The following is a 26,371-nucleotide window of genomic DNA, read 5'->3' on the forward strand; positions in this document are numbered from 1 at the left end:
ATCCCCCATTGAAAACCCAAGGACAAAACATATAGATGTAAAACTGTTTTTCATTCGTGATCTATTGAGCAGGGAAATTTTTGATTTAAAATATGTTCCAAGTAAAGATAATCTGGCTGATCCCATGACAAAACCGCTGACTAAGCATAACCTGATAAGATTTTGTGGAACAATTTTCTTGTGAAACTTGTTTTTGTGTGTATTTAACCTTTTAAGAGTTTTGTTTAGTTGAAAATAATATGTTATATGTCATATTATGATGAGTATTAGATAATGTAAAACTGTATAGTGTAGAATGTAGTATGATTGACCAGGGCCCTGGGTAAAAGTATTGAATGTATGATCATACATATGTCTTTGCATTGTTTTGTAACATGTTGGACTTTCTTGTTATGGTAAAATTTTGAAAAATAGAATAAGATGTTCCTAAAGGAAAATTTTTCTTAAAAATTTTTGAATTGGATGAAATTGGGATATTTATTTATTCTTGTTTTGAATTTTGTAAAGATACTGGCGTTCAGTTTTATTTCAGTTCGGAGATGATGATGTGGGGGGCATTGGTTGGAAAATATGACTTATTGTAACCTTTTTTCTGCATCATCTCTCCTCCTTGAAATATTTATTAGGCTTAGTTCTTATTTTAAAGGGATATGTTCTTATTTTAAAGGGTAGTTACTTCTACTTCTTTTTTTCCACTGCCACTGTTTGTGTTGAGAACGGACTGTTTCAGCCTAATTAAGATGCAAAAACGAAACGTAATGTTATGTCATCTGGAAAGCCGAGTCGTGCCGATAGCTGATTGGTTGCCGTGAGATGACGTCATGCCTATTTCTGGTATAAGTATCTTGCGTCGCTCTGACTCATTCCTCATTTATGATCACATCAGATCATTCGATCCCCTGAGCTCTAGGAGACAGGATTGAATTTTTTGCTCTGCTCTCTCTCTTGATTACGACATCCAGTAGGCCAGTGACATTACTCTCTTGCGCGCATTATTGCTTATCTTGCTCACCTGGTCACCGGACATGACTTTGACCACGGATAACGAATTAGATAGACTGGAAATTTACGTTAAGGCAAAAAGATTACATAATGAAATTGCCTTTTTAAAGGCTAAGAATGACTTAAAGGAATGCGACTTATTGCAAATACAACACCTGGAAAATGAATTTAACAATCTTTCAAAAAATGACAATCGTGAATTACTCGCGAAACTCTTAGCTAGTGAAATTTCTATCTCGCATTTAAATGCTATCGAACCAAAACCTAATGAAATATGGCAAACACAGGCCCTAAGAAAAAGGCATAGACGACTATTTAATGAATCTATAGAAGAACTCCCCCCAACACAACTATCAAATCAATTCAGCGCACTCAATTTAGACCAAAATCTAGATGGTAACAATACTAATATAGATGATGACACAAATACGGTTAACCAACAGTTTATTAAACCAAACAAAATTGCAAATAAAATCCCTCCTATAATAATCACCGACACCTCAATATCATGGAAAGATCTTCGTAAAGATCTAAAAGACAGGCTTAATATTGAAAAAATAGAGGCTAAAAAAGAAGATGGAAACTTAGTTATAAAACTCTTCACCTCGGAAGATTATAAAAAATTACAAGATAAATCCGACAAGGAGAAAATCCTTTACCATACCTTCCTTTTACACTCTGACAAAGCACTTAAAGGAGTCCTAAAAGGCTTAGACACTACATATACGGAAGAAGAAGTTAAAGATGCTTTAATAGAAGATTATAAATTACCCATTAATAAAGTTAAGCAGATGATCCGTATGAGAGACGGGATAGCCACCCAACTCCCCATGTTTTATATTGAAGCTGCTAATACACCAGAAGGAAAAAGAATGTTTAGCGTTAAGGTGTTACTCGATATGAAAATTAGAATTGTTGCATATAAAGGAAAAACTGGCCCCACATAATGTTGCCAGTGTCAGGGCTACGTCCACACTCAGAAAGCCTGTCACAATATCCCGAGATGTGTTAGATGTTTAGAGGAACACCAATCTTATGAATGCCCACAAAAAGGGAAAAAGATCTCCCCTATCTGTGTTCTTTGTAAAGGTTCTCACGTGGCCTGCAACATCAAATGCCCAGAACATCCCTCCAACAAACAAGCACTCAGGAATAATAAGGAAAACTCCACGATAATGCCCAGCGCTATGATCAAAAGTCACCCCACTCCCAGTTCTATGAGCCAATCAAACACCAGGAAATTCACTACAGAAAACAAATCGTATGCCAGCATCACCGCTCCTACCAAATAAAAGGAAAATACCATCAAAAGTCAAAAAAACCCCTGAAAATAATATAAAGATGACGCATTTGAAGATTTTCAAAATTTTATTCAAGAGCTGTATCAAATTTATTCTAAATTCAGAAACGCGAAGGAAAGTCAATCCAAATTAAAACTGGCCATGGAGGCCATACGAGTCTTTGAAAACCATAGCTATGAATAACTACACCAATAGATTAAATCACAGCAACCAGCACATTCACTACGCAAAATTCACAGCATTTTAACTGCAATGGCATTAAAAGGCAACTTACTGAAATAAAAGATTACCTCCAGAAAAATAGTATTGATATTCTAATGATCACCGAATCTCACCTCCAACCGGCAGTCAAGCTAAAAATACCTAATTATGATATTTTTCGTACAGATCAGGCCCACAACAGAGGAGGAGGAACTCTCATAGCCACAAAAAGATACTTAAATTGCTACCCCTTCAATCTACCACAACTCTCCAGCCTTGAGGCTACTGCTTGCATACTTAATAGTAAAAACACTGATTTTCTGATTATTTCGGCTTATAAACCCCCCAACAGCTACATCAGTACTAATGATCTTGATATAATTTTCAACCTTGGATACCCTACAATAAACTGTAAACATCAAAATTGGAATTCTAAAAACAACAATAGTAATGGAATTATACTCAACAACTATATTCTCAATAGCAACGCAGAAATTTACGCCCCAGAAGCTCCTACTTATATTCTCACCACCCTTTTCGGCCAACCAGATGTGCTAGACATCATCATCACCCACAAAATTCAACAAACTCCAAATGTGCAAGTTGCAAACTGTCTTTCATCGGACCATCTCCCTCTAGAATTCACATTATATGGGCTTAGGCATGGCCTCTCACCCTTAAAGACCAGAATTAACTGGAAAAATTTCACTTATTTACTTAACCAGCATATACAGGCTACCACCAGCCTAGGTTCAAGCCCAGAAATAGATACAGCTATTAATCAACTCAATAACCACATTATGCAAGCCATCAACCACTCTAAATTCATTAATAAAGAAGCCCCTGCCACTCTTCCTAATTATATACGAAGGAAAATTACAGAGAAGAACAACCTTAGAAAAATTGCTCAGAGAACCCAAGATCACAGAGATAAAAGAAAATTCAACAGGGTCCAGAAAGAACTCCGTCATATGCTTAAAATTTATAATGATAAAGCATGGAATGATTTTGTTTCCAGCTTAAGCCATGTAGACCATTCTGTCTGGACAATAGCCAAAGCTCTACATAACAAAAACCTTACCATCGGCCCCATAAAGAAAGATAACTCTACCATCTCCAAACCTAAGGATCTTGCAGAAATTTTCGCAGACGATTTCAAAATACAGTTTTCAAATATCTCCTATCCTTGCAGCAACGACATCAACGTCACTAATCATGTTCAAAATTTCATAACCAACAATAGCAATAGTTCCAACTATCCTTCCTACAAACCCTAGTGAAGTGCGCAAAATTATAAAAAACCTTAATGTTAGAAAAGCAGCAGGCCATGATAATATCAATAATAAAGCCACCAAAAGTCTTCCCAAAAAAGCAGTGATTCTACTCTGCAATATTTATAATGCTTTTTTAAGAAACAACTACTTCCCTCAGTGTCGGAAACATGCTATTATTTTTATTATGAAGAAGCCTGGCAAAGATCCCTCAAACACTGTAAATTATCGACCGATATCTCTTCTCCCTTCAATAGGAAAAATCTACGAACGCATCATTTCCAATAGAATTAAAGCCCATCTAACTAATTGTAACATCATTCAAAAATCATCAGTTTGGATTCCGCACAGGATATTCAACGGTGCATCAAATCACCAGGCTCGTGAAATATATCGGTGAAAGTTTCAACAAAAAGGAAACAGTAGCCGGTATATTCCTAGATATAGAGAAAGCCTTCGACAAAGTCTGGCTTGACGGTCTAATCATCAAACTCATCAACTATAATTTCCCACCAAGCCTCATCGTGCTTATCTCAAATTTCCTAAAGAATAGATCATTCCAAGTTAAAGTAAAAAATACCTTATCCTCCATCAGGTATCCTATAGCTGGATTAGCTCAAGGCTCTATTATTTCTCGCACCCTCTTCAATATTTACATCAATGATATTCCTACTGATCCTAACATCTTAATTACTAGTTACGCAGATGATACAGCCATTATCAGTAAATCCATCAATCCAAAGAAAGCAAAGAATAACCTTCAAAAGCATTTAAACATCATCTCGCAGTGGTTTAAAGCCTGGAAGATTAAAATTAATGAAAACAAATCTACCCTTATCTACTTCAGAAAAAATACTCTCAGAAGACAACTCGATAATATCATCATCAATAATCAAATCATCCCACAAGCAAAAGAAGTCAAATATTTAGGCGTCTATTTAGATAATAAGCTTACCTTCAGAAAGCATATGCTTTACACACGTAATAAAGCTTATCAAGCATTTAACGCAATCATTGCACTTAGCGGAAGAAACTCTTCATTAAGCCTCAAGACTAAAAGAACCATATATCTGCAAGCAATTAGACCGATCTTACTATACGCATCGCCTGCATGGGCCGCCACAGCAAAAACTAATAGAGATGTATTACAAAAAATTCAAAACAAAATGCTACGTATTATCGCTAACGCCTCATGGTTCATCAGAAATAATACCATTCATCGAGACCTCAATATAAAACCAATTAATAGTGAAATTTTCAAAAATAGCCTTAATTTCTTTCTAAAATGCAGCAAAAATCCTGACTCCACAATTTCTAACCTCCAAAACTACGATGCCACTCTGATTCAACGATATAATCGTCCCCGTACCATTTTTCATAATGTTAAATGGTAGTGTAAATATGTATATAATTTTCTTTATTAATTTTACTTCGTCTTTCATATATAACCAAGATTTTATTTTACTTTTATTATTATGCGATTACCTTTACCAGAAGAACTAAAAATTGAGGACTGGCCAACAAATCGCAAATGTGTTTTATGTCATGTGATATCACCAACGAATCAGAGTTAAGCTCGCGCACTGACTAGATCAGGCATCGCCCAAGCATCTCACTCAGTCACCAGAAATCATAGGAATAAGACGTATGTCAATGCAGCTCCACTTTCAGATCATTCTTACCACAATGCTTATCAATTATGCCAATCTACTATCTTTTATGCCTATGCCATTAAAATATTACTTACCACAATACTTATCTTTTATGCCTATGCCATTAAAATCAAGATAACTTCATCTCAAATGCCATTTCAGTAAATTATGCCATTTAGCCTTTACCAAGTCTTTGCTTCCACTACATCTTGCGGTCTCGAAGCACTTAGGAGGTGCTAGTGCTCCGCATAGAAACAAAATATTTCTGGAGGATTTCAACATCTAGGATCCCTCATCAGGGAACGTATTGCCTGGTAAAAGTACTTTTTAGGACTGAATACCAGTAGTTACGGATATGGATACGGCTCATTCCTTCTAGTTCCTGCTTTCTTGGCTCTTGGGTGTGCGATTTCCAGCCCCTATTGAAAGACGTCTTGCGATGCGTGCAGTCCGGGGATAAGTTCCGAGGTTCCAGTCTACAAGATGACTTTTCCTGAATAAGTTCCTTGGTTCCAGTCTACAAGATGACTTTTCCGGAATAAGTTCCTTGGTTCCTGTCTACAAGATGACTTTTCCCGAATAAGTTCCTTGGTTCCAGTCTACAAGATGACTTTTCTTGGATTCTCAAAAGAGGCTACAATGTGTGTGACTGCCGTGGGTGGCATCCATGTTCTTCATGAAGGCGGCATTTAACATGAGTTAGCGGCGATGTTTTACTGGGCCGGATTTAAGTGCTCTCAAGGACTTAATTTAATTTTCAGGTGCCTTTTTGATCATTAAGCATGGATCTATTGACAGTGCAGCTAATTTCATTTAAAACCGCATAATTTCTGTTTAGGATAATGTTTTTCGCGTATTGAATGCCAGTATTTTGGAGACCAGGTAAAATACTATTTAATATATGAAATTTTGATAATGATGGTTATATTATAATTTCGAAGTTACTGATATTGTTTAAATTTATTCATTGTGTTTTTATTTTTTTATATATTGCTAATAAATTGGTTAAGTTTGAAACCTTTTATTGTCTTCAATGTCTGCACAACATATAATCTTAGGGAGCTTCTATTGCTACTGCTGCTAAATGTTTAATTTTACAAACTTTAAACTTTGCTTTTGCATCAAGAACATTTCAATTTTTTTCCATATTTCAATTCTACGACTTAAATTATGCCAGACTGCCAAGTTTTGTAAAAATCGCACGAGCAGTTTTTAAAAAATTAGCTTTGAAAATTTTAGCTCCTCAATGTTAATTGAATTTGGTATATATTTATTAATATCTCTTTTTTTATTAAACTTTTTTTATTCTTCCTTTCACATTTCGAAATTTAGGTTCATTCCAAATAAAATTCACCAATTTTTTTATTATTTGTTTTTAAAATTTCTATTTTTAACTAATTTTTCAAAATTTTTCGAAAAAAATTTTTAATTATAACCTATAACATTTTTACCATCATCTAAAAGTATGTATATTTCTAAGCATACCTGCAAAAAATTAGAGTTTTTTAGTCAAAATTTTCTAAGATATACATGAATTTACATATTTTCTCATTTTGAAATTTGGCATCTTTTTTGGAGCAGTAGTAATGCCAAATATGGTTTATGGATTTTGTTACAGTGAATTGCCACAGCTTTAAGTTTCAAATAAATTTTACGGAGAATTAGTTGTATGCAATTTTTCCCTCAATGATGCGTAATAAATATTAATACTATATGAAAAGTTATTTTTTAAAATTATTGATGATATTATTCAAATTTTTAACTTTTTTAAAAATTTCTCTCTTGTTTCCTTTTTTTTTTTTTTTTAAATATTTGTAGGAGTAAATTTCTACCTTCGTCGTATTATTGTCTGCTACTTTACTTCAGCTGCATTTAACTTGAATTGTCTAAAACTGAGAAAGTTCATTTGATGTTTATTTTCACAATGTTTTTAAGCAAACAGAACGTTGACAGTTTGATTCATGTCCCAGCTTTGAGAAATATGTATAAAAATATAAATTTTTACTTTAATCCTCTTAAAAAAATGTTTTAAGTAATAATATCCTCTCGTGTTGTAGATTATATAAAGTCATCTTTTTTAATATGGAAATTATTAGGCTTAAATATCTAAGTAATATGATTTAGATTGTTTGCATCCGATATAAGAATCGGGTCACTTGGTGGTACAGGATAAGCGCTACTGCAGTGGTTTATTTGTTTATCATTTAACAAAAATCTTTTAATTCAAATATTTATCCTCTGGACTTTGCTTTAAATTATATTTATAGTTAAAATGTCTAGAAAATGTAAAGCTGTCTTCAGCTGAAATGCATTTGATGCAACTGATATTTAAAAAAAAATTTGACAAGAATGCAAAATTTATGGAAGTGTAACAATCGAAAAATCTTAATTTTCTTGTGTCAGCACTGAAAACAACTGTAAAAGCAAAGAAGGAAATTAGGAGGAAAAAAAGCAAATTCAATGAATAAATTAATAAATACTGTTCTTGGCGCAAACTGAAAAGATAGCGCAAGACAAATTTTTTAATTTCTCAGTAAATTTTGCACCAAATTTTATAAAATTTAATATTTAGGCATAATTTGAGTCGTAGAATCGAAATATGCAAAATAATTGGCATGTTATTTAAAAAAAAAGTCCGATTTTGTGTCAAAATACCTATGCTAGAATAAGGCTATATGTAAATCTAATATATATGCTTAATCGCGCTTTTGAGACATGAAAAACGCAGTTTGGATTTCATCAATCGGCCCAGTAGAACCAGAGATATAGGACTGTCCCCACTTTTTTTATGCAATTTACATGTCTTGATAAATAAAGGCAATACTTTAGTATTTATTTCAGTTATATAAAATATATCTCAGCTTCATTGACATATAGAATTCATTGCGCATTCCTCTGAAACGTGACACTGTAGTCATTTCTTTGAAAATAAGTATTGTACAAGTACTTAAATAAGTATGTATGTATTTTCTTTGAATTGTAGAAAAATGGAGGCATCAGCAGTTACCAAATTTTGAATACTCATGGTCCTCAGTATGAACACATACACCTGGAAGTTGGAATTTATCATACATTTTGTGCAAACTTGATTAAATTTCTACCAACAAACTCTGTGATTTAAAAACAATGTGTTGCCATTAGGCAAAGTGTAATAAAAAACTCAGCAGTTTAAAAGAAATATGTTGCCACTGCCGCAAAATAAAATATTGTTGTTTTCCAGTACCAGTGTGCTGCCGTTCACCCAGGATCGGTGACACTTAGCCGACAACCACTTAGCCAACGGGACATTTAGCTGACATGGACACTTAGCCGACAGGTCATTTAGCCAGCACGGACAGTTAGCCGACAAGAACACTTAGCTGACAGGATCTTTAGTCGACACGAACAGTTAGCCGACAAGACATTTGGTCGACTCAGAGAGTTAGCCATCAGGACATTTAGCTACGAGACACTTAACTGTCAAGACATTTAGTCAACAGGACACAAAGCCGACAGTGACGTTTAGCTGATTTGTACCCAATAATTATTCAAACTTACCATCAATTACAAAATTTCTCGACTTCTCCATAAGTTCAATATTTAAGTTATTTTTTTCACTATCAATAAAATTCATTTTTCGATTCTTAAAGATCTCATATGTGGTATTAATTATTGTGTTAATTTAGCATTGTTTGATATGTATCATCCTGTTTGGTGTACATTGGCCAAATTGAAAAAGTGCTGAAATTTCTCGTCAGGGAATATGAATTGAATATCGAAAGGAAAAAAGAATTTTTTTACCTAGGTATGGTGGTCACTTAATTACATTTCAATATGATCTTCAAAAATTATCCGTAAAGCTAAGCCAAAAACGAGAAAGAGAAGGAATGAAAGAGGGGGGAAATAAATAAATAAATAAAATTAATGAAATGAAAATTTATACATTTTTAACAGATATTGCGAAAAGTTATATTTTATAAGAAAACATTAATATAACATATTATATTGAAAATTACACATCACGACTTTCAAAACGTAGTACATAATATTCTCTATTTATATGACTGATCTAGTTAAATCTAGCATCGATAGATGACACCACACGGTGACTTTTACGATGTCACGCTTTGCTCCGTCCTACTTGGTTTGTGCCCCCCTCCTTCTGCAGCTTCAATTATGAATAAAACAAAACCTTAAAGAATATTTTACATCTAAATTAAACATTATGCACTAGTTTAAGCCTATAAACATTAACCTAAGTAAGTATTTTAAGCGAGAGGCGTGGTCAGTAAAATGTTACAGGATTTTTATCTCAAGAATGGTGGCCTGAACTGTAAATTATAGAGGTCACAAGTAATTTATACCTTTGCTTGTCTTAAAAATTCACTTTTTTAAAATTGTTTTTAATAGCAAAATAAAATATATATGCTAAACTAACCCTCACCACCATATGTTTCTGTAAAAAGTGTAATTCAAGAATAACAATAATTTTTATTGCATTATTCATATTTTTCATGACAGGGAAAGGAAATTTCATTAGTGGGAGGAGCCAAATGATTTTGTAAGGAAAAGAATGTAACATGATGTGATGAGTAAAATAGTAATGAAACGTAAAGGTATTAGAAATTTGAAAGCATTTGGAAGAGCGAGATTGAAAATTAATATCATTAAGTAAACAAGAAAAATTATTAATGATGTGAAAGTGTTCAAAAGAACCCAGCTGATTAAATGAAGAAGCTTTATGGATAATTTTTGAAGATCCCGCATTAAAATGTAATTAAATGACCGCTGTATTTGGCTAAAAAAATTCTTTTTTCCTTTCAAAATTTCATTCATATTCCCCGACGAGAAATTTTAACGCTTTTTTGATTTGGCCAGTATAGACCAAACAGCACGATACGTATCAAACAATGCTAAATTAACACAATTATTAAAAGCACATATGAGATCTTTAAGAATCGAAAAATGAATTTTATTGATAGTGAAAAAAATAACTTAAATATTGAACTTATGGAGAAGTCGAGAAATTTTGTAATTGATAGTAAGTTTGAATAATTATTGGGTACATGCCAGCTAAACTTCACTGTCAGTTTAGTGTCCTGTTGTCTAAATGTGTTGACACATTTAGACAGTTAATTGTCCCGTAGCTAAATGTTCTGACGGCTAAGTGTCTTTGTCGGCTAAGTGTCTTGTCGGCTAAGTATCCATGTCGGCTAAGTATCTATGTTGGTTAAATGTCCTGTCGGCTAAGTGTGCTTGTCGGCTAACTGGTGTTGGTTAAGTGTGCCGTCGGCTAAGTGTCTGCGACTGGTTCACCAAAGCATAAGATATTTAATTGTCCTGTCGGCTAAGTGTCCCTGTCGGCTAAATGTCCTGTCGGCTAAGTGTGCTTGTCGGCTAAATGTCTTGTTGGCTAACTGGTGTTGGTTAAATGTGCCGTCGGCTAAGTGTCTGCGACTGGTTCACCAAAGCATAAAATATTTAATTTTTCTCTCAAATTTAATCTGTCTGTAGCTGATTAACAAACAAAGTGATTTAAAAGCAATAGATGTAGTTCTTCACGTCTGTTATTATTAATTACTATGTGAACTTATTAAAATCATTATATAGTTTTTATAATTATTATTTTAGGTAGCTAGTTTTGAAATCTTTTTTTAGCTTATTCTGTATGTGACCTTTTTTTTTCAGCCTGCCAACTTATTCTTAAAAAAAAAAAAAAGAAGAGAGAGCTGAAAAGAAAGAAATTAATTAGATTCTTCATCAGTTTTTTGATATACAAGCAAAACTTTCTAACTTTAAATAAGTGATATATGCTATGATAAAATGAAAGTGTTCTCATTTGTAAAATCAGGGATCTAGTATTTTACTTTGTATCAATGAAACTAGAAGCTTGAAGGTGGGGTTTCCATTGCACCCAGTGCCTTTTTTAAAAAGGAATCTTACAAGCAGCAGCATCTTGCAAAAAGAATCATGATTTGTAATGTGCTGTCGATTATGTTATGCCCTTTGAAGCCATTTATAAGGAGATATCTTACAATTTTAGAAATATGGTAATTTCTCTGCTTAATATACCCTGCTAAAGACATTTTTTATTGATTCATTTTACTGTTGTTTTTTAACATCCTAATTATGTAACTTTCTTTAAAGTTGGCAGTTGTATATTAAGTTAAAATAAATCTTAATAATTTTTATTTGACTTTATTTATTTTTCTTTTAGTATATTTCATGTCCTGTTTCATAGTTATCAGTTTTAGGAAAAAACAACTGGCCATTTATCTACATTTATTACAGATCATGTTATTCTACAATTCTGTTGACCAACATATCAGAAAATGAAAACATTGCTATTATAAAGGCATTCATTACTATTACATATGATTAATATGTATTTTTTCATAGTTTATGCTCTTAAATTCATCAGAAATTTAAATTTATTTGAACTATGATTGTCAGTTTTTTATTCCTGTGATATTTAGAATGAAATTGTTGAGTACATGTTTTAGAAACTAATTAAATGATGGTAACTTTTTAGTTAAGTCAGCATTTAAAAGCGCATTGGGGTGGAGCATCTAAGGAAGACTCTTGTAAGTGTTATTATCATTATAATTATAACTAAATGATATCTGCTAACTATTTTTCAAATAATTTGAATATGCATTATTAATATTCATATGTTGAACTGATGCTGCAATTCATTATATAGTACAAAGTCCAAAATCTCGGCATCGAACAGGTGGATTGGTCTAATATTCAGACCTGCAGACTACCATCCCTACTGGGAAGGACTCACCATTATAAATATAATACTCAAAATAAATGTGATTTTTCTCTCATCTAACTGAGATTCCTGCATGCCTCCTTCAAACACCTGCTGGCCTGGAAATCTACAATCCATTGGATAACTATTGGATTTACTGTAATTGGTCATGGTTATAGTACATTTATGGATATATTTTACTGCTGCTGACCGTGATCGTTCTTGAGTGATTGGGGGGAGGTTTGACATTTTTCTATCTGACCTAAACAATATGCTCCAGTTTTGTCGGGTCTACATGTCATCTTAATGCATTTAAACTGATGGTTCTAAAATCTAAAAACGCAGATTTGCTAAAGTTCCAGCAATTCCAGATCTCGGACTTTGTACTGTGAAATATTTTATACAGTGAAACTTCTTTAAATGAATTATCTCTCATTCTCCAATTTGGGACAATTAACTGTTTGGGAAAACTTGTTTACTCACCATTGAAAGAAAGGAATTTTTTATTCTTCCTTCCACAAAAAGTTACAAATTTTTTGCCTTTCAGTCAATTTTCTCTGCATTAGCTATAAAGTACATTTTTTTTAAACAGTAGTCCAGGCATGTTGTAGTTAAATAGCAAAAAAATTTGCACTGCATATTCTTCATCCCAAAACATTTCATGAGTGATAAGGCTTCAGACAACTAGAGCCCCAAATGATTCTGGTCTTTACAAAGATAGAGGCTTTTGTCTTAGGAATGAGATGCTCATTTCTGATGTTTATACTATGTGTTCAAAGATACACTGTTAATTTTCAGAAATGGTCATGTGCAGGAAATGGTTACTAAGACAAGTTTCACTGTATCTCATGTAATATTAATCTTGAACTATTTTTGAATTTGATTTCTAATAACCAGTTGAAAGGACTGATATTTATTTTTTAGTTCTGAGATAAATGAATGCTTAAAGATTTTCTTTGCTTAATTCTATGTATACACATCTTTGTTTTTAGAAATTTACTTAAAACTTATTATGGAAAAACTTATTTTAAGTTTTATCTATAATTTATATATATATATATATGCGCATGTGTGCGAGATGAAATAATTTAGTTTGTTGCAGTAATTTGACATGAGTGCTTGACTAGGGAAATGTTATCTTTCAGTCGTGAGTGGATTGATGTTGGAAGATCACTGAGAATATCGATTACGTAGTAGGAGATGCTGGGAATTTTTGAAGAACTGCAAAATGACTTGATAATCCAAATATATCTTTATTACTTGTTGATTGCTTTATGAAATGGCACAAGACAATGGGGCAGTCCACACCCCACAATTTTGATGATGCGTTACATTTTAAGCAGAAGCAGCCAAGTAAGAAGCATCCTTCAGCTAGCAAGCGTAAGCAGAGAAGGAGAATGTATAGTTGAATTGCAACAGTTTTTATAGTAAAATTTCTCTTTAATCTGATTGGCTAAAAAGTATACACAGTGCAGAAGATTAAAATGGCATGATATGGAATTAGTTTTCATATATAACACAGTTTTGAAAGCGTTATTGCCACTTTTAGAATAGCAAGAGAGAAGTGACCAAACCAAAAGGAGGAATTAAGGAGTACTGCTAATTTAAAATATAATTCAGAGTTATATATTTTTTATCTTACATACATACAGCGAAAAATAAAATGTAATATTTTTGCAGACTTTGGCTTTCCTCTCGTGTCTCAGTGAGGTAAAAGATATATATGCGAAACAAGAAGATTGGACGATATTTGCACAATTTGATCAGTTTTGCAAGAGTGGACAAACAAATATGATTTTTCAATGTTAATTACTTTTATTTGAAGAATTAAATATCACAAACTTTAAATAACATTAAAACTAGATAATAAGATTAATAGGTAGTATGATAAGCAAAACATGTGTTGTATTAATCAGCTTTGAATGATGCAATCCCTTCTTTAGTTTGCTTGGTGAAAACTTTTCTGTGATGATGGACATAAACAAGAATTGTTTTTGTTGTTCATCCCTGACCGATTTGTTAAAGTTTTTATCAGAGCAATTACTCTTTCTGGGGTATCATAGATAACTTTTGCTTGGCAAGAACATTTACTTTTCTTCTTAGAGAATCATTGCAGTATTCTGTAATGTCATGGATCACAAACAATTCTAAGAACATCTTCATTTTATTGGTAGTGAAATGGCTCAAGTCTTTTTCTTCAAAAAGTAGGTTTTTATGCTCTAGTTACCTGTTTCTTGCAGTTTGGGTTTTTGAATTTTTAGTCATATTTTCATCAGCCTGAGTCCGAAAAAGCCAATCCCACATTTGTTTCTGTCAGATACCAAAGGTGTCGCTCAGCAACTGTGAGAGTACTTTTTTGATGTCTGTAGAAGCTGTAGCATATCCATATCATTCTTCGCAGTTAACTAACTTACAGATGTTGGCAAAAGCAAGCATACACAAGGCTGATAAAATGTGCAACCTATTTCATTCCTTTTGATTCTCGTTGAGGAATATTTAATTGTTTAGTGAAAAGGACAGTTTTAAGTGCATATATTGCCTCTGACATCGACTTTGCTTGAAGTAGAGCCCCTGGGATCCTGAAACTGTTTTGATTTGTTTTGAGACCAGCCCCTCAAGTACAGAAGTAAGAGTTGTAATAACTTTTAATAATCTTCTGTTGGGTGATTTTCATCTTTCAGGACTTTTTGGATCTAGTTAACCATTTTCATTCATTGTTCTCCTAGATATCCTTGAATGGGACTTTCTTCATCCAACATTGTCATATGCAACTTCTTATCAAGTTTAGCTCACAGACTTTGGAACTTCCAAAAATCTGAATGCCAGGACCCCTTTAAAGGGAGCCGAGCTCCTAAAATCTCACAACTAGGCAGCTTTTGTAGCAGCCAAATTGGTCTTTTGGTTCCCATTCTGAAGTTCATTTACTTGCCAAAGATGAAAGAAGTACATGAAGAGAGAGTTAGTACCAAGCACTTCAATGTTAGGAATTTCGCTAGTTTGAAATAAAAGTAATCAATGGGGTGCAACCTATAAATATTAACTAATCATCTTGAAGTTTGGCATATATGTCTTTTACATCACTTAGACTCTGGACATAAGCAAAGTAAAAAATCACGTCTTTGGTAAAATGAAACGCCCTAATTATATACAATACACACACACACATACATGCATATATACGCACACAATTATAGGATGATGCCTGGAATGTTATTGGAAATAACTAAGAAAATTTTTAGTATAGAAATAAGTGCAGAAAAGTTGGTATTAAAGTTTGCAATGGAATGGGCATGGCTTACCAACATGTGCTCAGTATATCAATTGACTTGCTATGTAAGTTCTTTGAGATAAACTGTCAAGTTTATGATAACTTACTGATGCCAATCATTTACCTATTCTCAGAAGAAAGTCTCTATGCCCAATTGCGGTTTCATTGAATTTGTTGTTTTTTGATGAGCCCTTCAGGTATTCCCAAACAAAAAAGATTTTAAAATTTATATTGATGTAACAACTAGTTTGAACCACTTTGTAAATATTTTAGCTATCAGAAAGACACAACATGGAGAAGAAAATATTCTTGCTGGAAATCTGAAATGCTTTCGAAGCCGGAATTTGAGATGAATTTCATATGATGTTTTGGGCACATCTGTGTGCATTTTGTTTCTTTATGTGCAATGTTATGTAGAATTCCATTTGTTTATTAAATGTATAATAAAAAAAAAATACTTCCATTTAAGAACAGTATGGTCTGATAGATTTGCTGCATTGTGGAAAAAATATCACTGGCATAAGAACCACTAATAAATTAAGATTAAAAGCTAATTTTATAAAAGGTCTGTTGGTAACTGTGTCAAAAAAGTCTAGTACACCCTCTAGTCCTTCATCAACTAGAACTGTTGACTTTTGGGAAGACTGAAGATGATCTCATGACAAGTGAATATTCCAAGTTTCATGTATAAGGGCTTCAGCATTTCTTGAAAACTCCAGGAACTTATTGGTACAAATTGTCACACAGTAAGATGAACTGCTAGTCTTTAAATATCATCAGTGTATGTGTAAGCTTTCATGCTTCAGTTGATTATGAAATTTAGAAATTTTTTTTTATTGATGAAGTGTTTTTTTGTTAATTGTTATTTATGTTTTAATTCTCTCTATTTATTTATATTTTTGAATTCATACTGAAAACATTTAAGCAGCACATGTTGTCACTTTTTCATATTTGAGTTTTCATTTTTCACAGATGATACAACAATGAAGATAGGTGATTTTTCAAAGGAAGTAAGTATATTAGTTCTGTGCTAAATGCATGATTGTGTATTTGTCTCTTGTAATAAATATCAAGCAAGCAGTAGAAGTTAGGAAATAAAACCAAGAAAGGCTAAAAAACCATTTTGTTTACATTTTTTTTTAACTAAGCTTTTGATATTAATTTACTTTTTCTCACTACTTACTGCACATCTGGCTTAAGCCATGTAATATTGCCAGTTTTCTCTGTTTGTTCATTCCTAACAGCTGAACGTATTACCTGTGTGTGACTGTTTCATAGATTCCTAGTGTATAATATAAATATATACCAGTTTCCATTAGAAAATTATTTCCATTAGAAAACAAAAAAATGAAGAGATAAAATTAAAAAATTTTATCTCTTCATTTTTTTGTTTTACTACTTTTCTCTAATTTTATAGAGATAAAATTTTTTGTTCATTTACAATGTTTCATTGCTCGAGTCCTGTAATTGCTGTATTGAATACCCGTAAAATACTCAGTTGAAATCTTGTCATTTTCAACAACCTCTTTATCACTTTCTCCACTGTTGTTGGTGATATTTGCTGGATTGAAAACCATGCTACAGATTTTGTTGCTAATTAATTGACTGATGATTGGGGCATTGTTATTGCACCTGATATGGCCACATTTTTCATCCAATCTTTTTTTTTTTACTACTGAAATGGATTTTTACAATTTATATTATTTATATGTTTTTTAAAAAGTTTACAGGAGGTCCAGTTAATAAATCATTCCAGTTGTTAGACATCTAGATTTTGTAATTTTCACTGTCATGAACTGTTTCTTCACATGAGTAAATAGTGCCCAAATTCTAGTTTCTTGAGAGGAGAGGCTTTTCTTTTGTAAAGAATGTTTGCATTTGATTATTTTTAATAATATCAGTTATAATTATTTTATTAGTCTTTAAGTTTTTTTCTCACTTTAATAAAATGAACTCTGTAGTAATTGCATGATGATAACAGAAATTCATATAAATATTAAGTCATGTCTATTGTTTTTGGATCTTGAAGAATTTTTTTTTTAATCATATTAATTTTGAGTATTAATTTAATTTCAATTCTTTTAGCTGAACCCTAGGTTAAGTAAACGTTGGAGCCAAGGCAGAGGTATGTGTTTTTGTACCATTCTTTTTATAAATATAATCATATAAGTCTGATTAATGATAGACATTATTAAATCTTCATTGTATAAAATGCATAGGATGGTGTAATTTATTGACAAGTTAATTTACAAACTTACTTGCTTTTGAAATAATATTTGAAGGCACAATAATGGAAAAAATCCAAGTTGAATTGAGAAAATTCATTCTTGCTGGACTGGCTGATTCAGTCTTGCTGGAATTGAGAAAATTCAGTCTTGTTGGACTGGCCGTAGCTTAAGTAATATTAGTTTTGATGGGATTTCTGAACTGGGTACTCTGGGAACTTTAGCTTAATACCTCGGAGGGAATACTGTTATTAAATAAAAGTAATACCTGCTGCTGTGAATTGATAGAGCAAAAAATTTACTTTAAAAGTAAAACTTTGTAAAAATATTGGTTTTGAAGCATCCAGCATTCTTAATGCATTTCTTTTTTGAAGGTAAAATTGTATAAGTAGGTAAATATCAAAATATAAAATCTACATTATCATTTGAAAAAGAAGAGAACCATTCTATATAGGGGAAGAGAAACAGAGATTGTATATAGTGACAATATTTTAGGATTATTATCACATTTAATTGTTGCTGAAGCCATTAGTCAGTTCAAGACCTGGAATTGCAAATTTTGCAATTATTTTATTGTAGGATATTAAAAATATATTAATTATGTAATATGTTGCAAAATATTATGAACTCATATAGTTACTTTTTAAATGACCTTGTCAAGTTGAGGAGCACTAAGACAAAATTACTTTTACAATAAATGTGATAGTTTGAAACCCACTTGAAAGTAAAAATAATAATATGCCTACCTTTTCTGTGGATTCATTGTGCAGCCTTCAGAATGAATTTTCTACTGGATTTGATTTTGCTAAAGGAATACTATCTGTTGGTGAACACAAACTTGAACACAAAAATGATGAACACAAAAAAATAATTTAATGAGGATGCTTTTAAACATGCATTAAAAGATTACATATATGTTAATTATTAGGCAGTTTTGCCTTCTGATTATTTAATTCTTAGGCATTATATCACAGCATACGACACTTTCACATCTAAAGCAAGTAACTGTTAAGTTCAGAATTTAAAAGCAAAAATGTGGATTTTTCTTGTGGTGATGTTACTGTGCATCTGCAAAAGAGGTATCTTGCATTGTGGCAGTACATAAAACAAATGCTAGCACATAGACCTTATCAAATGCCAATCATTTCTAGTCTTTTTTTATACCAGACAGAAACTGTAAAGTAAAAGCAATTTTTTTCCTCCAATTTTTCCAAGAGAGAAAGGATTTAAAGAGTAAAAACTGAATCTCTTATGTACAAGTATACAGAGAAATGTTTGAAACTAAAATAACAGAGATATATAGAAGAGGAGGATTCCAGGGAAATTGTATTTTAAAATATAATTGTTAAGTGCAAATTAGGATATATTACCTTTAAATAAAGTAGGAAGATTTTTATGTATATGTAAAGTTTTAAGGAACTAATTTGGTTAACTAGTAACTTAAGTAAATTTTAATGTATAGTAGATGAACATGTAAAATCCAAACCATTCTGTACTAAATATAATGTGTTATATAGTATTAGGAGCATTTTTATTATTCCAATTATGTTACAAATGCTTTTATGGTGGATTGGATATATTAAAAATCAGCTGTATTTTAAATGTTATCAATTACTAAAAAACGAAATAAAGATTTAAATCATTAATGTAATAATAATTTAAATAATTTAATATGCTCCTTAAACACACACACACACAACTAGACAGCGTATGTTTATACTTCCTTGTACGAACTAAAAAGGAAGTATTGTAATCGCGAAAAGTTTCAGCCAGCATATTTCAACAAAAATATCCATTTTGACCGCTATTGAATGCAATTTAACTATGTTTTTGCATGATATCTGGACGTAAAGACAGAATAAAAGACTCTTTTTCACCAAAAAAATTATAAAACTGCTTTAAAATGAATTCTGAAGAGAATTTTTTGTGGCATCTGTACGAACGTACGTATCTCGCATAACTCAAAAACGAGTAGCGTCAGAATGTTGAAATTTTGTATATAGGATTACTATAACATGTAGATGTGCACCTCGTATTTTGGTTGCAATCGTCCGCACCAAACGTATATAAATATATTTATATATATATCCACTCTGTTACCCGGCTCAGTGATCTCAGTTTCTTTACTCTTCTATGTTTATAAATTGTGCATTTTTTGCTTTAAAAATGATTGAATTATGTTGTTCTTATCTTCCAGTTAAGGTTTTTATACCTTTAGTAAATCTGCAAGCAATATTTGTACAATTATCAACAATTTAAAAGCTGTTTAAATGCGGCTAAGCCTTTAGTTTTAAATAACATGGCGGACATATTTGTTTACATTTGAAACAGCAGAATAGTATATTTGTTGCCAGTCTAAGAGACTAAGCTTCGCAACAACAAAGATAACGCCTTTATTTATTATTGCGAATTAAATTATGCTTAATCCTTTCTGGAATTTTTTCGAGGAAATAAGGTATTCCTTTAATATAAGGAATTCCTTTAATATTTTTTTATTAAGAAAACTTAAATGTAATATGTTCTATTATATATTTGGTGGTGTACCAAGTCACAGAGGACCGGAAAACTTCCGGTATCTTGGCAACCCAGTCCATGCATGTTTTCCGTGTTTAAACTGAAATGTTCATTCAAAACTATTTGACGCAAGGATAAAATTAGAATTAAAATAATTTAAATTCATTTTAATAAATTTTTATCAGTTCATATGCATTTTTATTATCTGCTTATTAACATTTTTCTATTTTAATATAAGCGCGTTATCGTTACATAAATACAAGCGATATTTTATTAATACAATTAACGAGTGGCAACATTATTTAATTTTGTTTATTGTTGTTCTAAAGAGAATATTCTTTAAATTTATCATTGTAACGCTGAGTTTTCATGATGCTTGGACTGCACGTTACATAGCTATGAAAGTTAATAGTATTTCAGCCATTTCATTTACTGAACTCCTGTATACTCATTACAGATGTTTATTTTTACCTTACTGCGTAAAATATTCACTTTTACTGTAGGATTATTTGTTGAATAATCAAGGATGAAAAAGAAACAACCATACAGGAAAAAGAAATGTAACATGACGAAATACAGGGTTATCCAAATTAAACTTCCCCAACTCAGAGGCCTGTGCAGAGTGTTGTATGGGTCATAATGTGATGAAATTTTAAAAACAGACACTTCAGATCATGCGCTCGAGATTTAGTACACAAAAAAAATTAGTACAAGAAGTTGCCGATAGGTGGCGCTGTAACACTAGTAATGGGCATATTGCAGCAACGTGATTTGCAGAAATAAAGCTTCTGCGCAACGTATCCAAAAGACAAGCCCTACAAAAGTGGAAGACAGGTCTTGCACAGGCAGTTGTTTCCAGCTCGCTGATGCACAATGGTGACTTTGAAAGACAAAGCTCTGTTAGTGAAACTTTTCTGCCAGAATGACGAGAACTTCTGTGCTGCGATAACAGCATTCTGTCGGCTGAAGATCATACGCCGAGTACCAATGACACCACGCGCTCTACGAGACATGATGAAGAAGTTCGAAAGAACGGGACAGCTGGGAAGTTTACCAGGTAGAGGACGACAGGTTGTGGAATCTGCACGCTAAGAAGACGTTGCTTTGGCGGTCGTGGACCCCACTAGCCAATCGCCACATGGTGTTGTCAGTATGACAACTGTTTCTCGTGCTGTTGATATGCCCTATACGACTGTCTGGCATGTGATGCGTTGAATCCTCGGTTATTTTCCTTACAAAATCCATAGTCGTCATCAGCTGTCCGATGGGGATCCTGTAGTTTGGGAAACATTTGCGTTACAGTTCCTTGCCAGAATGGAAGTCAATACTGCTTGGCCGTGGAACATCCTTTGAACGGATGAGGCCCATTTTCACCTGAATGGTCAAGTGAATACGCACAACTGCCGCATTTGGGCAAGTGAAAACCCGCGCGCAATCCATCAAGTGCCCTTGAAACCTCCAGAAGGTTATTGTATGGTGCGGTTTCACTGCAACATTCGTCATTGGGCCTTATTTTTTTGAAGAGGTGACTCCACCAGGGTTCAAAACCTGCTCTGTCACAGGAAAACGGTACCAGGACATGTTGACAATTGTGATCCCTGAACTGCAACAACGTGGCTGCCTCCAGGACACGATATTTATGCAGGATGGTGCACCTCCCCATATTCTTCGTGGCTTCTGGTGTTACAACAACATAAGATTACAACAACGATATTCAACAGGTGTTACGGGCAACTTTTACCGATGCACGTGTGATCAGCCGCTGTTTCCCTACAGCTTAGCCTTCCTGCTCGCCTGATCTCACGCCATACGACTTTTGGTTATGGGGAATCTTAAAGGATCGGGTCTACCGAGAACACCCAGCAACCTTGGCACATCCTGAAAGACGCAATTATTCGACATGTTCGTGGAATTAATGTGGACTTACTGCGTTCCACTGTGGAACACACTGCTTTGCGAATGGAAAGAATTGTGGAGAACCACGGCACACATATAGAACATCTGTAGAATGTCTTGTTGATCTGCAGCGCCACCTATCGGCAACTTCTTGTACTAATTTTTTTGTTTAATAAATCTCGAGCGCATGATCTGAAGTGTCTGTTTTTAAAATTTCATCACATTATGACCCATACAACTCTCTGCACAGGCCTCTGAGTTAAGGAAGTTTAATTTGGATAACGCTGTATATCTAAAAAAACGACAAGAAGATGGATATAAAAAGGAAGAAAACGTTAAGACCAAGGAAAGAATAAGAACATTAAGAGCGGATGATGAATATAAAGTAGTAGAAAATCTTAATACCAAGGAAAGAATAAAACAATTAAGAGGGGATGATGAATGTAAAGTGGTAGAAAATCTTAATACCAAGGAAAGAATAAAAAGATTAAGAGGGGATGATGAATATAAAGAGGAAGAAAATGTTAAGACTAAGGAAAGAATAAAACGATTAAGAGGGGATGATGAATATAAAGCGGAAGAAAATGTTAAGACCAAGGAAAGAATAAGAAGATTAAGAGCGGATGATGAATTTAAAGTGGTAGAAAATCTTAATACCAAGGAATAAAAGAGAAGATTAAGAGGGGATGATGAATATAAAGAGGAAGAAAATGTTAAGACCAAGGAAAGAATAAGAAGATTAAGAGCGGATGATGAATTTTAAGTGGTAGAAAATCTTAATAACAAGGAAAGAATAAAAAGATTAAGAGAGAGCAATGACTATAAAGTGGAAGAAAATGTTAAGGCGAAGGGAAGAATGAAAAGATTAAGAGAAGATGATGAATACAAAGAGAGAGAAAATTTGAAAACTAGAGAACATGTACACAAATTAAGATCACAAGAATTATATCAAACCAAAGAACTATTAAATGACAAGCAACAAAAAACAAATAAACGAAATGATGATCAACTCCGACTTAGAGAGAATATTGTTCGACAGTATCAGAGGAGTAATGAACCAAAAGATAAGTATTTTTTGCAATTTATTAAAGATCGAGCATGTATGCCTCAATTTATATGTTGTTGTTGTGAGGGTTTATTTTTCGGTCACTCTGTAGTTAACTTTAATTTAGTTAAAATTAAAGAAACTGTTTCTGAAGACATATTTTCAAAAATTTATAATTATAATTCAAAATTTATTTGTAAAACTTGCAACTTTCATATAAGTAAAAGTAAAATACCTAATTTGTCTATTAGCAATGGATTGAAATTTGTTGATGTACCTAATTGCTTGCAAATTCTTTCTCCACTTGAAGAGAGAATGGTTGCACCTTATATTAATTTCATGCAAATTAGGCCTTTAAAATCTTTTGCAGGAAATCCACAACTCGGCTTGAAAGGTAGTGTAGTAAACATACCAATTGAAATAAATGATGTGTTAAATGTATTGCTGAGAAATTTCAATCAGATGGCGACATTACAGCTAAAGTTAAAAAGGCATTTTGATCACAAGAGCAACTATATGTTTGAAACAATTCGTCCTGCTGTTGTCTGCGAAGCTCTAAAATATCTGATTGGAACTCCATTTTACAAGAAACACAATATTCAGATTGACGAAAAATATTTGCATCAGTTTCAAAGCAAGTACAATGAAAAAATTAATTTCATAGTAGATAATTCTGATATTAATGATGACATAGCATTATGTAATAGTCAAAATCATTTACGTCTTTCACATGATGTAGATTTTGATTCACATTTTAAATTAGAGGCAGAATTAGATGAAGAAGTTATGTTAGTTGATAGAAATGAAGAGATAGTTAACAATGTTAGAATTATAGCTCCAGCACAAGGAAAAACTCCTGTACCTTGGCATGCAGTAGAAGATATAGACGAATTTTGTTTTTTTAAGATATTTGGTATTTACAAAAGGAATATTCCAGCTTTTATTTTGTATGGAGATTGGGCAAAATCAGAGATTAGGCGCTGGGATCGAAGGTCATGTATACCTACTAGGGTTCGTTTTATGGCTAAGAAGAAATTAGAAAAATCCTGCATAGCTAGTTTAAATATTTGTCTGAAAAAAACAAAGCGAACCACAGATGTACGAGTTAAAAATGTTTTAGATATGGCAATTTTAGACAATTTAATTAAGTTAGACCACGGTCATAAAATTTTAAAACAAATTAGATCTTCGCCTTCTTATTGGGAATCAAAGAAATGTGACCTAATGGCAATGATCAGGCAATTAGGCAAACCTACAATTTTCTTAACAATATCTACAGGTGAAAAGATTTGGTCAGAATTATTACAGTGTTTAAGTACATTAAATATGAAAAAAACAATTTCGATTGAAGAGGCATTACATTTAGATGACGCAGAAAAATCAGAATTAGTTATGCGAGATCCAGTAACTTGTGCGCGGTACTTCGATTACATAGCAAATAAATTAATATTACTTTTAAAGTGGGATAACAGTGTTTTTGATGAATATTTAATTGAAGATAGCTATGAACGGGTCAAATTTCAAGTATGTGGATCTTCGCATGAGCACATTTTTCTTTGGATTAAAGATGCGCCCATATATGATCCAACCAACTGCGAAAGCGTAAAAGAATGCATACAATTTATAGATAGATTTATAACTTGTAAATATGAGGAAAATGATGTTTTTATGGCAGTTCAACGTCATAGACATACTCATACATTTTACAAAGGTACAGAAAGTAAAATGAAATGTCGATTTAATTTTCCACAGCCTGTTATGAATAGGACAATGATTTTGGATCTGTTAAATAATGATGATAAGAGTGATAAAATTGGAAAAACTTTGTCTGAAATTCGAAATTTAATGTTATATTTTTCAAAAAAATAAGAACTTGTTTCTTTTGAAGATATTTTAATAAAATTAAAAAATAACCGAAGACCAGTATGTTGTAGCTTTAAGGAGATCATTAAAAAAACCACAAGTATTTTTAAAACATAGTAGTTTAGAAGTAAATATTAATTGCTATAATAAAACCATATTACATTTATTTTAGGCTAACATAGACACACAGTTTGTTTTAGAAGAATATGGAATAGCATCGTACATAATTAACTACGTTGGAAAAGTAGATGCTGGTCTGTCTAAACTTTTATGTGATGCCGAATCTGATGTAAACAGTGGTAATATCAGTGTAAAAGAAAAATTTTGAAAAATTACTAACGTTTTTTTGAATAACAATTTAATGTCGGCACAAGAAGCGGCATATCACGTTTTATCATTGCCATTGTCAAAAAGCAGTAGACAAACAATTTATATTAACACAAGTCCAATAAATGAATGCGCCTTAATGTTAAAAAGTCCGACTGAATTACAAAAGTTGAATTCTGAATCCAATGAAATATTCATGGATACCATCATAACAAAATATGCCAATAGACCGCCAACACTAGAAAAAACATGTTTAGCAGATTTTGTTTCTAGTTATTCAAAATGAAAAATTCGAAGTAATGGCATTGATGATGAATTAATTGAATACCGACCAAAAGAAAAAGTGTCAATTATTAGATACAGACAGTATAAGTTAGATCAAGATTCGTTCAATTATTATTTCGAACAAATTCTGTTATTTTTGCCCTTCAGAAATGAAGCTTATGAAGTAGAAAATGTGGATACGGAAAACGCTTACCTTGATAATATAGAAATAATCAAACACAATCGACAAAAATATTCGGGTATAGGGGATGATGTATTAGAGCTTTAGAAAATGTTCAGAATGAAATTCAGCACGTACAAGATGAAGAAATTAATAATTTCTTAGCTGAAGAATTACCTGGCCACCAGCAAATTGATATTTTACAACAAGATGGAAAAGAAATTTGTAAAGATAAATTTTACATTCGTTTTATATGCCCTAAACGAGTATCACCTAAAGAACTGTTAAATATAATGTCGAAGTTGAATAATTTGCAACGAGACTTTGTGATGCACGTATTGAATAGTTTCAAAAGACGCAAATTACCATTAAAAATATTTTTAAGCGGTTCAGCTGGAGTTGGAAAATCTACAATAATTAAATGCATTTACCAAATGATTACTAATTACCATGACAATTTACCTGGTTCTGAGAAAGATAAATTAGCTGTTCTATTATGTGCCCCTTCTGGTAAAGCTGCCTTTTTAATAAATGGAATAACATTACACACTGCTTTTGCTCTACCCGTAGTACAGTTTGGTGGCCAAATGCCTGAACTATCTGCTGATTTAGCAAATAATATTAG

The 26,371-nt window shown here is 32.5% G+C and overlaps 1 protein-coding gene across 2 annotated transcripts in view; it reads left to right on the top strand.

The window, feature by feature from the left end:
* The window catches only part of row (zinc finger domain-containing protein relative of woc), a 236,958-nt gene that overhangs the window by 80,027 nt on the left and 130,560 nt on the right, over positions 1 to 26,371 (top strand). For both annotated transcript variants that reach the window (XM_085814104.1, XM_085814106.1), the window contains exons 14-16: positions 11,939 to 11,990; positions 16,404 to 16,441; positions 17,517 to 17,556. In XM_085814104.1, the coding sequence (XP_085670230.1) occupies positions 11,939 to 11,990; positions 16,404 to 16,441; positions 17,517 to 17,556 (130 nt within the window). The remainder of the gene's footprint in view (positions 1 to 11,938; positions 11,991 to 16,403; positions 16,442 to 17,516; positions 17,557 to 26,371) is intronic.

Source organism: Stegodyphus dumicola, chromosome 3, assembly GCF_044657685.1.
Source record: "Stegodyphus dumicola isolate Sdum_Otavi_A_Nest chromosome 3, ASM4465768v1".
Lineage (NCBI taxonomy): Eukaryota > Metazoa > Arthropoda > Arachnida > Araneae > Eresidae > Stegodyphus > Stegodyphus dumicola.